The 16,063-nt window shown below is 43.8% G+C and overlaps 1 protein-coding gene across 1 annotated transcript in view; it reads right to left on the reverse strand.

The window, feature by feature from the left end:
* Window positions 1-15,798, reverse strand: part of itga9 (integrin, alpha 9) — a 52,404-nt gene extending 36,606 nt beyond the window's left edge. Inside the window, exons 1-8 of the mRNA XM_028988535.1 lie at window positions 15,164-15,798; window positions 14,305-14,432; window positions 12,233-12,339; window positions 6,034-6,157; window positions 4,196-4,263; window positions 694-823; window positions 421-506; window positions 273-335 (exon numbers count right to left, since the gene is read on the reverse strand). Of these exons, the coding sequence (XP_028844368.1) occupies window positions 273-335; window positions 421-506; window positions 694-823; window positions 4,196-4,263; window positions 6,034-6,157; window positions 12,233-12,339; window positions 14,305-14,432; window positions 15,164-15,351 (894 nt within the window). The 5' untranslated portion in view covers window positions 15,352-15,798. The remainder of the gene's footprint in view (window positions 1-272; window positions 336-420; window positions 507-693; window positions 824-4,195; window positions 4,264-6,033; window positions 6,158-12,232; window positions 12,340-14,304; window positions 14,433-15,163) is intronic.
* Between the last annotated feature and the right edge of the window lie 265 nt (window positions 15,799-16,063).

Consider the following 16,063-nt stretch of genomic DNA (forward strand, 5'->3'; position numbering starts at 1 on the left):
AAATGACATTAGCGACGCAAAAATGTATTTGTGAAACATATATTTATGTAGACATTTGTCTGGAAACCCTGGGGAGTCTCCACTGTTCACTTCTTTCCATAAACACAAGCAGTGTGGAGCCCAAAAGAAAACGACTAGCTGCTCCCCAGGACACTACAAAGTGCTCGTCTGATAAGCGTAGCAGAAAGTTGTACAAATACGACTTCCGGTTTTAGACATTGCCCTGATAAAAGCCATACTGAACACATGCCAAATAGTACTGATGTACATACCCTCTTGCCCGAGGCTTGAAAAATCTTTACCAAAGTTGCACCTTCGATTCTGAAAATATAAACCTGACAAGAGAGAGAGACACCTGAATCAGATACATGGATCTGTCAGCTAAAGTGGCCAAAATGATCAGCAGAAAGAAAAAGCTACCTTTCCACCACCACTGTCTTGAGGTGCACCAGCAGCAACATCTATGGAAGTGGTTGAGGAGAAGTGTCCTGCCGCCACAGCGTAGCCTATAAAAAAACATAAGATGTGAGGCTTATGTGGAGGAGAATTTGTAGGATTTGTGCTGTCTAGAGGATGGGGTCAGTGACACTTCAGGTAAATTGATGGTACGTGGAACTGCATAGTCCTTCAGCGTTGTGTGTACTGTAGCTGAGGAGCTGATTACTTTAAAAGGGAGTGGAAGCAGACCCTTACCCAAATAGCTGTATCTGCGAGATGATATGTCATCTTTATTGAGGTTGTAGAAAGAATTGGAGGTCATGTTTAATACTTTGACTGTTCCAGTCCAGTAGTACGAACCAGGTGCTCCCATCACAACAAGTTCCTGATAAAACACAAATATTCACTTTGCAAAAAAACATGAACCATCTAGATATCTGTCACAGGCCATCATATTCTGGCCCACGGCACTTTCTATTGCAAAACCATACTGTGGAATTCCAGGAGAGCGTTTGGTTAACCAGCAGCCACAAATGATGTTGTGCTATCTGCTGCGGCCCAGACCACAAACGTGAATGCCAGCTGTCACGTTCTCCTTTGATCATTCACGGGTTACGCTGAGCTTAGAGGAATTCCAGGCTTGCTTTTAACGTTGGAACCCACGAATGGGTGAAGCCGTACTCCCACAAAGGCATTATGAAAAGAATTGCGTGTCAAATTGAAGTTTCACATTTGCCGTGAGGGTCTTCTGTGGCATAGACTACAACGTGTACCACTACACTGGGGCAATGGGATCATGTTACCAACACACAAAGAATCAGTTCTCTTGTTTTGCAGTTATCTACAACCACACACGCTCAAGTTTAATGAGTTTAACATACAAACAGGAAAAAGAGTGTGTGCCCTGGGGGTCATTTAGGTTAAACACACAGAATGCAGTCACCTTCATACAAACATAAGCCTGATATTCTTACCAAATATTCACTCTATAGGGTCGAAATTTTGACCCCTGACTCAGAAATCTTTCTACCAGAAAAAAAGTGTGTACACATCTGAATCATCTTCATACAATTATTCTAAACCACTTCCAGTCACTAATTATGGTGCGACTTCCCTGTAGAAATGTTCGGAAGGACACTATTAAGGAAGATTTTCACTTACTTACTATTTGGGTCAGCTGGTTGATGGGAAAATTAGTTTTGCACAATTTTACATAAAAAAATGTAAGTTCACTAAACACTGGTATCAACACAAAACAAACAAATATTAAGAATTCATAATGTCAAACTCCATACATAAAGTCATGGGAAATGAAATGGGATAACACTGGGGAAACGTATTGAAAACATACACACACAAAAAGGCCAGAATAAAGTCAAGGAAACATCATCAGAAGTAAAAATCAATTTTTCCTCATGTCTGTGAGATTTTTATGTAACACAAGAAGCATCTCAAGATGGCAGTAACCTTCACAAAAATATACATGAAACAGATTACAGACATTATTTCATAACTTCTAAATCTTGAGCAACATTTGGGACATTATTTGCAACTCAAAGAACACGTGCAGTGAGACGTACAGTCTGAACACTTTTCCACATTGTATTATGTTACAGCCTTATTCCAAAACTGATTAAATTCATTTCTTTCCTCATAATTTTACACAAAACACCCAATAATGACAACATGAAAAAGGTTTACTTGAAGTTTTGGCAAATTTATTAAAAATAAAAAGCTGAGAAGGCACATGTACATAAGTGTTCACAGCCTTTGCCATGAAGCTCAAAATTGAGCTCAGGTGCCTCCTGTTTCCCCTGATCATCCTTGAGATGTTTCTTCAGCTTAATTGGAGTTCACCAAAAAACAGTTGATTGGACCTGATTTAGAAAGGCCCACACCGGTCTATATAAGGTCCCACATTTGGCAGTTCATGTCAGAGCAGAGACCGCAGAGAGTCCTCTGTGCGCAGAGGAGAATCTTCTTGAAGGACAACCATCTCTGCAGCAAAAGGAACATGGCAGACCTGGAGTTTGCCAAAAGGCACCTGAAGGACTCTCAGACAAAATTATCTTCTCTGAACTCTTTTCTGTGATTGCCAGTTCAGATTTGGAGGAAATCCCTACAGTCAATCATGGTTGTGGCAGCATTACACTGTGGGCATGTTTCTCAGCTGCAGGACCTGGGAGACTAGTCAGGATAGAGGGAAAGAGGCAACATACAGAGACATCCCGGATGAAAACCTGCTCCAGACTGGAGCGATGGTTCATCTTTCAGCAGGACAACGACCCTAAGCACAGAGGAGTGGCTTCAGGACAACTCTGTGAAAGTCCTTGAGAGGCCCAGCCAGAGCCCAGACTTGAATCTGATTAAACGTCTCTGGAGAGATCTTAAAATGTCTGTGCACCGACGCTTCCCATCCAACCTGATGGAACTTGAGAGGTGCTTTAAAGAGGAATGGGCCGGACTGGCCAAGGATAGGTGTTCCAAGCTTGTGGCATCATATTCAAAAAGATTTCAGTCTGTAATTGCTGCCAGATGTGCATCAACAAAGTATTGAGCAAAGACTGTGAATACTTTTACATGTGATTTCGCAGATTTATTTATTTATTTATTTTATAAATTTGCCAAAACCTAAAGAGAACTATCTTCATGGAGTCATTATGTATGAATTCTCAAGGAGAAAATGCATTTAATCCATTTTGGAATAAGACTGTGGAAAAAGTGATGCGCTGTAAAAACTTTCCAGATGTATATTTGTATATCTGTGGAGTGATTTTGTTGAATTAATACTGATGGCTGGTGAAAACAGCCTAACCAAATATATTTATATATAAATATATGCAATATTTCCCCCACTGTCCATTGATATGCAAATAAACATATAATCACATTTTCTACTAGCCAAACATATACTAAAAGTTGAACATTTCAGTTTTCTGGAAAAAGGCAGTATATTTGTTATGCCAGAGAGTGTGATGCTGGCCAGGTAGTAGCCCTGGTAGGTAAAAAACTACAAACTGTAAGTTGCTCTGGATAAGGGCTTTTGATAAATACTGTAAATGGTAGTCTTGGTAGTCTTATCAGTAGATAAACATTCCCCATATCTATTCTTCAAATTCTCAGGACCTCCTGATCTCTGTGAAAGTACTGCTGGTCCTGTGTTCACATCAATTATTCTATTCTAAATTCTAGCGACGTGTTCTATATAACCTTTAAACCATAATACTGACATGTTTCACCATCAGTTTATTGTGTTTTACCCTAAATGCACTGCATTTGGTCGTCTATTTGCCAAAGAATGCTGTTAAGATACAGAAGAGAGGAGAGAATGTTTGGTTGATATGAGAGCTTTAGAGTGCAGGAACTGTCTCAGAAGGATTCCTGGACCAGACTTTAATGGGTTGGCTGTACTTTACACAAGGTAGTAACAAGATCAAATATCTTATGTGGCAAAAGCACTTTTGATCATGCAACAACATTTCATTTACCAATTGTCTGGATGGATTTGTAGAATGATATGTAAAAATGCTAAACATATCCTGTATGGCCTCAGAGTAATTGAAATATTTTTGGAACATGAACGGAAAAACAACACTCTGCTGTTGGTACAATATGAGTTCAGTTGACGAGAACAGAGAGCCGCATAGGAAACAGGGCTGCACACCAAATACTGCGTCGCTCGCAAAACCACAAGACCGCGTGCAGAATGACAGGGGGTCAGATACATTAAACAGCCAAATGGTGCACTGCTACTGACCTCCGAAAAAACACCCGCTATCCCCGCTTGGCACGAGCCGTGCTCTTCCCCATACATCTTCTTATGGTCTGCAAGAAAAAACAAACCGCAAATTATTTCGCTGTGTGCCTGAGCCAGCACTTACTGGAGGCCTTCCTGCATTCCATATGGAGCTAGTCAAAGCCCCGTCTCCGTCCAACAGGAATCTGGGGGCAGTGGGCCGCCTCTCGCTGCACCGGAGCAGCGGCGCATTCGACAGAAACTCACACTTAGAGGCGGAGGAGTTGTGTTGGGGGGGAGGGTGAGAGACGCGCTGTTCTTATGTTACCGAAAATATTGGCCTTGGATCCTTGCAAATGTGCCGTACAACACGGGTCCCTGGCTGGCTGCACGGCACACCGGAGCGAAGCAGAGCAGCGGAAGGAAGCGGGCCACTGGCTCAGTGACCCACAAGTGGAACGAGGGGGAAATGCGGCGGTGGAAGCAAGCGTGCGCCATCAAACAAAAACAGACCATGAAAGGCGATATCTCATGTGTGGTAAAATAAACAGTGATAGTGAAAGACGCCTTTTGTGATTGCTGGTGATGTCTTTTTGGAGGAAACAAGGTTAATGGAATGTAATTTCACACGACCTGAACACTGACCAATGAAAGCAAAAAGCGCTATAAATGATGGCTCGAGCTGAGCCAATCACAGCAGACCTTCATATAGTAAAACTAGGTGGTCTGGATGCCAGCTCGGGACATCTGCCCTCAGGGAGTAGAACCCAGAGCAGCGTGGGAAGGCCAGGCCAATTACTGTTTTTCAACGCCGCCTTCAGCGCCGCTATCACTTCGTAATGTAAATGTTTTTTCTTCCATGTGCGTCGCCCGGGGAAGAGGCTCCCTCGGATCCCCGGCCTAAGTGCATGACGCGCAATGTTTTACGGCGAGGGCCGTCCCTCAAGTCCCCCCCCCCCCACACTCACTGTTCTGTTGTTTTAATTTTTGAGAGCACAATCTAAGGACCTAGCAGTGCCAGCCGTTGATGCCAGAACACCAGTGAGAGGTTTGGATCAGACGTGAGCTCCATAACTCACGGTGAAACCTGCTGAGAATCTGCTGAACTTGACTCCCCTCATTTTTCCATCACAGGACAAGGGCGTGTGCAGCCACGGGTTTGGGATCTGAATGTCCTGGGAGAGTCAATTTTAATGAAATGCATTTATGACAATGCGGTTGGTCTTTAAATTAAGATTCAGCTGCATAACACTTCATAAGAATTTTGTATTCAGTATTTAGTGTTCAGATGTGCCTGTCAGTCATTTTTTTCATGTTTACCAATTCCCTTCTGCCTTATGGATCAACTTTTCCTCACTTGTGCAATTTTTATGTCCAGTGTTACAGATTCTTCACTTCCTAAAAAGTGATCCAAGTATGAACTGGTTAAATATATATGCATGCACATTTGTCTATCCACAGCACACGATTTATGAGATCGTAGTAGACTCATGGGATTTGAACCCGTGACCTAGTGAAGGACAAATTTATCAAAAATGACACCACCATCAACTGTGCAGATCACACTACACTTCTTCTCTCGAAATATTCACTACCGTTCAGACTTTTAGGGGCACCCTCAAAAAAAAAAAAATTTAAAAAAAATACTAAAGGACCGTAAACCTTTCATCGGTAGTGTATCGGAAACACATTGAGGTTTTTTTTTGCTGCTGCGAGATGCTGGATGCAAGTTATGAAAACGGGACCATTGCTGGTTTTGCCAGGAACAACACATAGTACACCAGCACGGAGGTGGTGGAGAACAAAATCCTCAAGTTGGGTGATACACTGCTGGAAAACCACTGTACTGAAGCGCATACCTTCATAGCAGGGAATGAGGGCCTGTGTTCGGCCCTGCAGGTTTGGCGGGATGATGGAACAATATCCATGGGGAAGAACGTATTCTGTCTCGTAGAAAACATTTTTCCAGCGATGAGCGCAAGCCTGCAAAAAAAGAACAGGGAAAGAACGATTAACAAATGAACGCATCCAAGTACGCACAATAAATAATCTGAAGATGGGAACGAGACACACATTTAATCTGATAGTGACCTGTTGCATCAGCACCGATCTTTAACTGCTCAATGGATAAATACTGTTCACAGAGGATTCAAGATGTTGTGCTTCAAAATTCAGCTTCTGACCGAGTTCCTCAGGGCAGAATACGCAGCCAGGAAAACTGTGGTGCACTGAGTTCAGTGGCCACGGTGGGAACAGATGAGCGAAAATCACATAAATAAATAAACAAATGAATCAAAAAAATGTGAGAAGCAGGGACGGGCTTCCCTGTTTTCATTTAAACGGTCCATAAACGAGGAAGCCCCTCGACCCTAAAAACATGTCCGCTCTCTCCATTAATCCCGGCTTGTTTTCCATCTAAACAGTCCAGCAGACTGTCAGTGAATATGGTCTAATGAGCACTTCCAGGTTCTGCTACTCTAAAAACACACGAATCTGGCAAGAAAGTAACGGGCTCCGGGCACAGGGTCAGGTTCAGCTCTCTCCTCCTCTCTTGCTGGAAAACTCGGGGTTCTTTTTTCGTTTGAAATGAACACTGGAGTGTCACAGAATGCTGGCACTCAGGGCAAGTCAGATGACTCCCTGGCTGAGGGACACTGGGCTGTGAAACACAGTTCCTCTCTGTGCTGCTGCACCGTCATGACAACTTCAGCTCTAAGCCTCAGCATTGCATCAACATGCATCTCCCTCGAAAATTACTAAGCAATAAAAAAAAAATGGAAAAACAAAAACAAAACAAAACCCACTTCCATGGTGCAGAGGAAAACATAAAACACAGAGTTCTGTATATGAGCATCAGCTGACAGTATAGACTTTTCAGCATCCCTTTATAGCCCACTGGCTACTGTTAAGAAGGATCCCATGTTCAAATCACCTTTAATTCATTTATTATGAATCAAATTAAATGAATAAAAATTAATCAAATTCAGATGCAGCCTCCGGCACCCATGATGTGGGACAGTGAGATTCAGAAGCACTTTCTTGCCAACCGCTGTCAGGCTCTGCAAAAACACACATCCAGTGCACCATTTCCATTGTTCTTATGTGCAATATCTGTATATACATATCCATTCTATACATGTACAATTTCACAAATATATTTTGTATGTATATACTGATCTATTTTTATTTTTACAACTGTTTTGTCTTTTTCTAGGACTATTTATTTGTTTACATTTACATTTACAGCATTTGGCAGACGCCATTATCCAGAGCGACATACAACGTGCTTTCAAGTTACCATCGATGAAGAGATCAATTCCGGATCACTAGGACCCCCAACTATGAATACAATCTTTTTATTCACTCTGTTGTAGATTCTGTACACAACTTCGACAATAAGAAAGTTACAATTTAATCTAAATATTCTTTAAAGAGGAAGGTCTTGAGCTGTCGTTTGAAGGTGCTCAGTGACTGAGCTGTTCTGACCTCGAGGGGAAGTTCATTCCACCACCGAGGGGCCAAGACGGAGAAGAGTCTAGATGAATGTTTTCCTTTTACCTTCAGAGATGGGGGGACCAGGCGAGCAGTACTGGAGGCTCGGAGTATACGAGGTGCAGTGTGAGGTGTAATAAGGGCTGTGAGGTAGGATGGTGCTACTCCATGTTTGGCTTTGTAGGCCAGCATCAGTATTTTGAACCTGATGCGTGCAGCTACTGGGAGCCAGTGGAGGGAACGTAGCAGAGGGGTGGTGTGGGAGAATTTGGGAAGGTTGAAGATTAGTTGTGCTGCTGCATTTTGTATTAGTTGTAGAGGTCGGATGGTATATAGTGGTAGACCAGCTAGAAGGGAGTTACAGTAGTCCAGTCTTGAGATTACTAAGGACCGAACCAGTATCTGGGTGGCCTGTGTTGACAGATAAGGACGGATTTGTCTTATATTGTAGAGAAGGAATCAACATGAGCGGGAAAGATTGCTGATGTGAGTCGAGAAGGAGAGTTCGTTGTCTATTGTGACTCCAAGGTTGCGGGCTGTTGTAGAAGGAGAGAGCTGCGAGTTGTCCAGGTAAATAGCAAGATCCTGATGTGGTGAAGAATCTGCTGGAATGAATATTAGTTCAGTTTTGGTGGGATTGAGTTGGAGGTGATGACTGCCCTCCAAGACGAGATGTCAGTTAGACATGCAGAAATTTTGGAAGCAGCATGTAGATCAGAGGGAGGAAAGGAGAAGAGGAGTTGTGTGTCATCAGCATAGCAGTGGTAGGATAATCCATGTGAGGAAATGACCTCACCAAGTGATCTCGTGTAGAGGGAAAGGAGGGGACCTAGCACCGAGCCTTGAGGGACACCAGTGGAGAGTCTATGTGAGGTCGAGGTGGATCCTTTCCAAGTCACTTGGTAAGATCGCTCATCAAGGTGATGCCATGCTTAGCCCTGAATTCCAAGCCATGATTGACAAGAGAGTCATCGATGAAGTGTGCAGTTCTGGTTCATTAGGACCCTCAACTGTGAATACAATCTTTTTATTCACTCTGTTCACAATTTCTGTACATAAGGTTACAAGTTAATCTAAATATTCTCTAAAGAGGAAGGTCTTGAGCTGTCGTTTGAAAATAGTCAGTGTCTGAGCTGTTCTGACCTCGAGGGGAAGTTCATTCCGACACCAAGGGGCCAAGACGGAGAAGAGTGTATATGAGTGTCTTCCTTTTACCTTCAGAGATGGGGGGACCAAGCGGGCAGTACTGGAGGCATTTGTTTATGTGTATGTTGAACTTTTCATATTATGCAGTGTCAATGTAAATTTCCTACTTGTGGGACTAATAAAGGATTATCTTATCTTATTATTTTTTTGGGACAGGGCTCATTATGAGCAGTTCAAAAGGTTGTAAATGAAACATACATTCCAGCAATCCAATACCACCAAAGCCCCTTTAGTAAAATAAATAAATGGATTACAGTAACCTGATGCCCGTTGGGTCAAGCAGTTTTATTTTTCTGAGGTGGTAGCAGACCATGTGATTTAGTGCTTGTGTTGTTTTTCGTTAATAATGCTGCCACAGTTTTCTCTCATCACCATGTTTGCCACGGTGCTGAAACCAGATCTGACGAAAGTGTGCCAGAGAGTCTATGCAGGGTAATCTGCTGAGCACAGAAACACCTTGTCCATCATGAATCAAATTCAGTCCTCCTGCCGGTTTTTCATATTATCATGACAAACTTTTCCCAGAAGTTCTGCCTATTGAATTATCCCTGGTTCAGTGCCTGTACAATTGAGCAACGTCTTCATTCGAAGGGGAGGGGAGACAGAAAGGGGAGGGGAGACAAACCCAACACTTACCCAACTCCTTTCCTTCACAGACCCAAAAGTAAAATCTGTGAGTCACTTGTCACCAATTCCACCACCGCTGATCTGATGGCAGATACAGAAACAGCCCTTCCTTGTCACAGAAGTGGCTTTAAGTGGGCCGACCGCAGGAAAGCCGGCCCATCACCTCCCCGGGCCGGCGTAGCTTTTCAGGCCTTCATCATCCACTACAGGCCTGATGAGAGGGCTGCATTTGAAAAGGACCACCTTGGCTGGTGGTCGAAGTCTAAACAAAATCCGGTGGCCAAATGTCCATTTAATGCCACTCCATCAAGAACTACAACTCAGTTTGGTTCAGAGTCTTCATCCAGTTCAAAGGCGGCCCTGGAGTAATTCTCCTTCAGAAGCTCTCAGTGAGGTGGTGAGAAGGAACACTGATGCAGAGACCAGCTGGAGTTTAACAACGTGGTGGATGCCAACATATTTGTAACAATGATGGCTTCAGTGCCTGAGTGCATTTTATGGGGATACGTGGTTTGGGTAATACATGCACCGAAACAGAAGTATAAAAAAAAAGAAATCCTTCTGGGAAATCATGGGGGCTTTCTAACTGCTAACAGCAGTAATCAGCAGTAATGGGTTCAACTATGTAAGTTTGGCAAATGCACCCCAGAATGTCAAGTAACTTACAAATGCCCCCTTTATGCGACTTACAATCAGTAGTTACAGGAATAGTCCCCCTGGAGACCTTCAGGGTATGTATGTAGTATGTGCTTCATAAGCGGGTGTGTTACCCACTAGGCTACTACCACCCTGACACTATCAGAGCAATTATTAGGGCAACTAGTAGAGCAATGTTTCTTAAAACTAGTTTGTATTAATGTGTCTTAATATGAAAAGATCAAGACCACAAGACCACATTTACCTGCATATCAAAGCCTATGAAGCAGTAGCAGTAATAATAATAATGATATGTACATTTCCTATGAGGCCATCGAGGCCCCCCCCAAACATGCCCAATAATAGGCAGCTTCACAATGCAACTCCCACCATGTGTCATCAGCACAAAATATATATGAGAATTTATTTTTTATTTTTTTTATATACTATTTGACTTCTGTCCATAAAGCACTGTTGAACTGTTTTCATGTGTTACATTTTTTGTCTCTTGCTCTCTGTGTAGCCCTGTCAGCCCTTGAACTTCAGGGTTCTTACTCGAGTTATGAGTCTCGCTCAGGAACACAATGGTAGCAGCTGGGATTCACAGGAAGTTTCACTCAGGGCTGATAGTGAAAAAAATTCCTGAGAGTGACCTTTTTTTTTATACAATCTTATTCATACTTTTGTCCGTGGCCTCGTCAATAATGAGTGACAACAAGACATTCTTTAGTTTTCTTAAACACTAGCGTGATAGCTTGCTTGCTGCCTCGCGATGAACAGATGTATGAGGGTAAATGAGGGTGACGTGGTCGGTCATTGAGAGTGGCTGTCGAACCCGCAATATGTGATGTGTGTAGAGTTGCTCGTACAGTTGTTTTTGGCGGACATTCTTTACCATTATATTATCTTCTTATTATATTATTACCTTATAGACTCAAAAACACTGTACATCCATTCCAGACACAGAAGACGCTCTGATTTGTTAGATCTTTATAGACCACACGTCCTGTTCTCTTTTCCACTTCATTGTAGAGAGAGTCCAAACATCGCATCAACACCCCAGCCATCTGCTCACACATCACAAGCATCCTGAAAACTAATCAAGGCTGTGCAACTGGACAGGAGATATGGGGAACAAGAGGAAATAACATTTAATCTCATTTTTGTCAAGATTCGACAATTTAGTATAGTTTTAATCTTGTAAACCATATTTAGCCTTGTTTTAATTCATCAACAATATTACATGGTATATTTTGATATATTTGTTATGGTTATCATCACATAACCAGCATTTACATTGGGCCTCGTTTTGTTTCCGTCACCTCAAAAAGGTTTGTTGATGTAGATATTTCAATATAAATATTAACAAAATCTGCTTTATGACTAGGGTCTAATTTTTTCCAGAAGCATGCTCCTGGTTGCCAGTATGGGAAACACAAAACGCCTTCGAACGTGGAGCGACTGCTGGATCTGTATCTATCTGTTTGGCCGAGACCAAGGGCCCGCCCTCTCCATATTTCTGATGGGATTATTAGCTAGTGGGCTTATTGTCGCTCTGAGCTGGGCCTCTCAGTGGGATTTACCAGCCCTGTTCACTACATTATTTGGTGAAAAAGGTCATCTGCCTTTGCAATTTAATTTAAAATGTTAAACCTCTTACCCTTCAGAACTTGTCAAGTATCTACGAGATGTTGGACATTTCCATATTGTGAATTATTTTATGTCAAGTATCATTAAAAATCATTTCTTTCAGTCATAATCATCAACAAAAATCTCCCATCATGTATAATCTTTATAAAACAGTTTATTTAAACTTAAAACATGTCTGAAAAAGCATTTGGGCTCTAGTCAGCAAAACACAATGCAGGCACATGGTGACGAATACGATATTTTGTTAAAAATGGGAATTTGTTATAGGAACCGCCCACCTGGACCAACTCAAGGTTTAATAAAGTTTCTAGATCCTAAATGAATTTTAGTGCTGACACAGAGGTTAGTTAACCTTACCCAGTGTGTGGGGGAAAAGAAGTATGTGGTTTACCAGAAAGTAAGGAAAAAAGCAACCTTCTCTGGCACACCGTGGGTCTGAAAACCTACCAGTATTTTCCCGTTGGGTTTGTCCTGACGTGCCAAGCTCACTCCCATCCACTCATCATCCCTGTCCCCCTGGCACGTCTTACCACAAGACTCCCTCAGCTTGTTCCCTGGGGAAAGAGACAAACAGTCAGTGGCCACATCCGAAGGCATCAGTCACAGAGCCCGGCCTGCCGTGGCCCCGAGCCGCGGCCCCGTCCATTTTCACCCACGGTTCACTTGCACCTGGAAGTCATGAGAGTAATGAATTCACGGCTGGATAGAAGGACGGGAGGCAGGCCCGGGGAGGGAGGGGAGTTTTACTACTGCTGCTTCCTTCCCCTCTGATCAGCGGAGGTTGCGACCGCACACAGGAGAGGATAACCGACTGCTCCCAAGAAAGCGTGTGTTTGCTTTGGCTTGGTTTTCGTCTCTACCCATTCTGCTGCAGATGAGCAGCGTCTGCCAGAGGACTTTGAAGAGGACCTTACAGCCTGGAGGGTCTAATTGAAAACTAGACCCCACTGATGCTTTGATTTGAAGTATAATTGGAATCTTTGATAAAAATGTTATTTATTTCATATTTCCTTAAGCAGGCGCGTCTTGAAAAAACTTTTTTTTTATTGCTATTCCTGTTAAAAGGCAAAGCCTCTAGACGAAAGAGACAAAATGCAGGGTATGACATGTAGAGACCATTTAAATAATCAAAAGCACCATATTCTGAGGATAATTTCACTATTCCTTTTTAAACGTTTTATCAAAGCTGAAGCCGTCCCTTCCTGAGTTCACAGGAGTCTCCTTGTGTCTTAATTACCCCCAGATCCCACCGCGCAGGGCAGGAAATTCTGCAGATCCGCCGCTGCTGTGAAGGCAGGGGTACGACATCTTGTATGAATGATATCTGAAGTACGACTGAAGGAGAACTCGGCGCTGGCGTGGAGTGCAGATAATGTTCTGGCCACAGTTTCACCGTTACGTCATGCTCAAAAAAATGTCTCAAGGCAGAAGGAACAAATCCTGCGCACATACCGGACAATTGCGGAATTTCTCAATATGTGAATTAAAAAAACACTCAGAGGATTTTACATACATGTTGTAAATATGTTAAATAGATTTATAGAAAACCTCTATATTATTTATAACAGAAATAACAAATTCTGTTATTTGTTGGTGCATCTTTATAGCCATCTTTCAAGATTTAGCTTTCGATTAATCTCCCCAAAACAGTAGCCCTTGTGCCAGATAGTGAAAATGTGGGCACAGGCCTCCACGTTGCAGCAGATCTTCCTGTAAACGGCTACAACTGAGGCCGCTCCCCCCCGAAATCGACTCTTTCGCTCGCCGTTGGGCTCCGTTGCCAGTTACGAACCGCGTCTGATCGTTGATAGCCATCTCAGCGGCGGGCACACGCACGTGCATGTTACATTTTACATAAACTCTGTCTCACACTTGACCACAAGAAAGGGCGCTTTGCTTCATGAGACGTCTTCGGCTCAAGCATTCTGGCACAGGGGTTTGGAAAACATGAGCAAAGGCATTAATCATTTCTATCAGGATCTTTCTGGAGTTGTGCAGCCAGACGGCGTGCCCTTTGTACGTTTTTAAACCGCATCACATCAATATGCAGATGGGGAATTAATATTGATATAGCATCAAGCACTCAGGTGTCTACATGCGCACAGATTGCTTGGCCTAAGTGTACGTCCAAAGCAAATACAACACAAAATCGAATAATGAAGTCTGCTGTCGGTATCAGTAATGGCCATCAGCCTGACACGCGTACGATGAGGCCGGCCTGTTTAAACAGGGCGGGGTGCTGAGTGAAATTTAGGGCTCCTCTCCGCTGGCCTGTCCAGCGCTATTCCATATTCCGCATGCACGGCATGATTAACCTATGATCGTGCGGCACTCTCAACATCCGACTACACTCCTGCACAGAGGGTTCAAACAACGTTGATATTGTGTGAAGATAAATCCCTTCGGCTGTCTAATGAAGAGACTGTTTTCACTTTGACGCAGAGTCACTGTCCAGAAGCAGCAGATGATGACGATAAGAGCGTGTGCAGTGAGTGGAACGTGACAGCGGAACCACTGACCTCTGCCCAGGTCCATCTCCGTGCAGCGGCGCTCTGGGTTGCTGTGGACGCGGCACTTGAAGACGGCTCCGGGCGAGAGCACCGAGCTGCTGTAGGAGGAGTTGGCCCTGGGCGCTCCCACCAGAACCCTGTTGCAGGCAGACAGAGCCGGACAGTCCACATCACCAATGTCTGCACAGATCCCTCTCTCTCTCTCTCTCTCTCTCTCTCTCTCTCTCTCTCTCTGATGCCGCTGCATGCCAGAAGATCCTGTCCTTAACCTGACTTTGTGAGGTCCGTGTTGTATGTGGTGTCTCCCCGATTTCCTGATTGTGTGCACCAGTGTTCCTGGGTATAAATGTATTTACATTTATGGCATTTATCAGACGCCCTTATCCAGAGCGACTTACAATCAGTATTTACAGGGACAGTTTCCCTGGAGCAACTTAGGGTTAAGTGTCTTGCTCAGGGACACAATGGTAGTAAGTGGGATTTGAACCCGGGTCTTCTGGTTCATAGGCGAGTGTCTAACCCACTAGGCTACTACCACCCTATGTAATCCATGTATGCTGGCTGTGTCCTCGTCCGGTCATTAGGCTTTTATTTTTCTGTACTGTGTTTACGACCAAGAACGCGCATTTGTATCATTTTAAAAAAAAACCCACAGACATTAAATCCAAAAGGCGAACGCTGTCATCCTGAGCACGTCGGTGACGTCACGCCTATTCCAGCCTGGCCGGGGTGACAGCGGGCACGCGCCTGACTTCGCATCTAACTTACACATCTTCTAATATTCAGCCCCGTGTTCCATATTACACGTGCCAAGAGTTTTTACACGTGCGTGACAGGCGTCACCGTCACCGTGGATAAACGTGCTTACCAGCGCGTGTTGTCGTGGTAGTGCTCCAGAACCGAGTACCCAAAAAACGTCGCGTTCGGTCCGCGGAACACCACGGGATGCTGGAGGTCGATGTTGTAAGAACAAGCCGCGGAAAGCGATAAATACACACAGAAGACCTCCAGAAAGCTCCTCTTCTGGGGAAGACGCTTCGCCATTCCGGCGTACATCCTTCACAAAAAAAAGGTTAAAACGTGGACGCAAAAAAAAAACGAGGGAAGAAAAAAGGTTTCAGTGTTTAAATTTGAATTCCCGCATGAGTGTCGTTGGTACAGTGAAGTTTCCTCTGAAGTTAAGCATCGAGGAGCGTGTGTGTGAGAAGGTGAGTGTGTGTGTGTGTGTGTGTGTGTGTGTGGTAGTTCTCCTCAGAGTGCGTGAAGTGCGCGCGTCTCCCCGCCTGCTGTCGGAATTAAACGCGCTCGCGCTGAGGCGTGCGTGCGTGCGTGCGTGCGCGCGCGCGTGCGTGTCCCGTCCCGACGCTGCCGCTGCCGCCACCTACCGAACGACAGCGGGCGACCGCAGACACTTTATTGTACAGCACGCAAATAAACAAAAAAAAACCTCCGGAATTAGACACGGGGACGCGTGGGAGGCAGTGAAATCTCTGCTTCTTTAAATGGAAATATAAACTTCTGTCCCGAAGATTGCGTCTGTTAGGCCCCGCCCAGTTCTGGGGGTTTTTGTTCAGTACATAATACATTATTGGCACAAATGGTCGCACAAAATGGAATTTAAACAACTTGAGAATATGGTTTAAAAATAAATAATACAAGAAAACCATTTGAAGTAATACACTGAATTTTATGCAAAGATGATGTAAAGATATGCATCTCTGCTGCTTTCCTTAGTTTAACGATTTTGACTGATTCAAAATAATAATAG

This window comes from Denticeps clupeoides, chromosome 8 (genome assembly GCF_900700375.1).
Source record: "Denticeps clupeoides chromosome 8, fDenClu1.1, whole genome shotgun sequence".
NCBI lineage: Eukaryota > Metazoa > Chordata > Actinopteri > Clupeiformes > Denticipitidae > Denticeps > Denticeps clupeoides.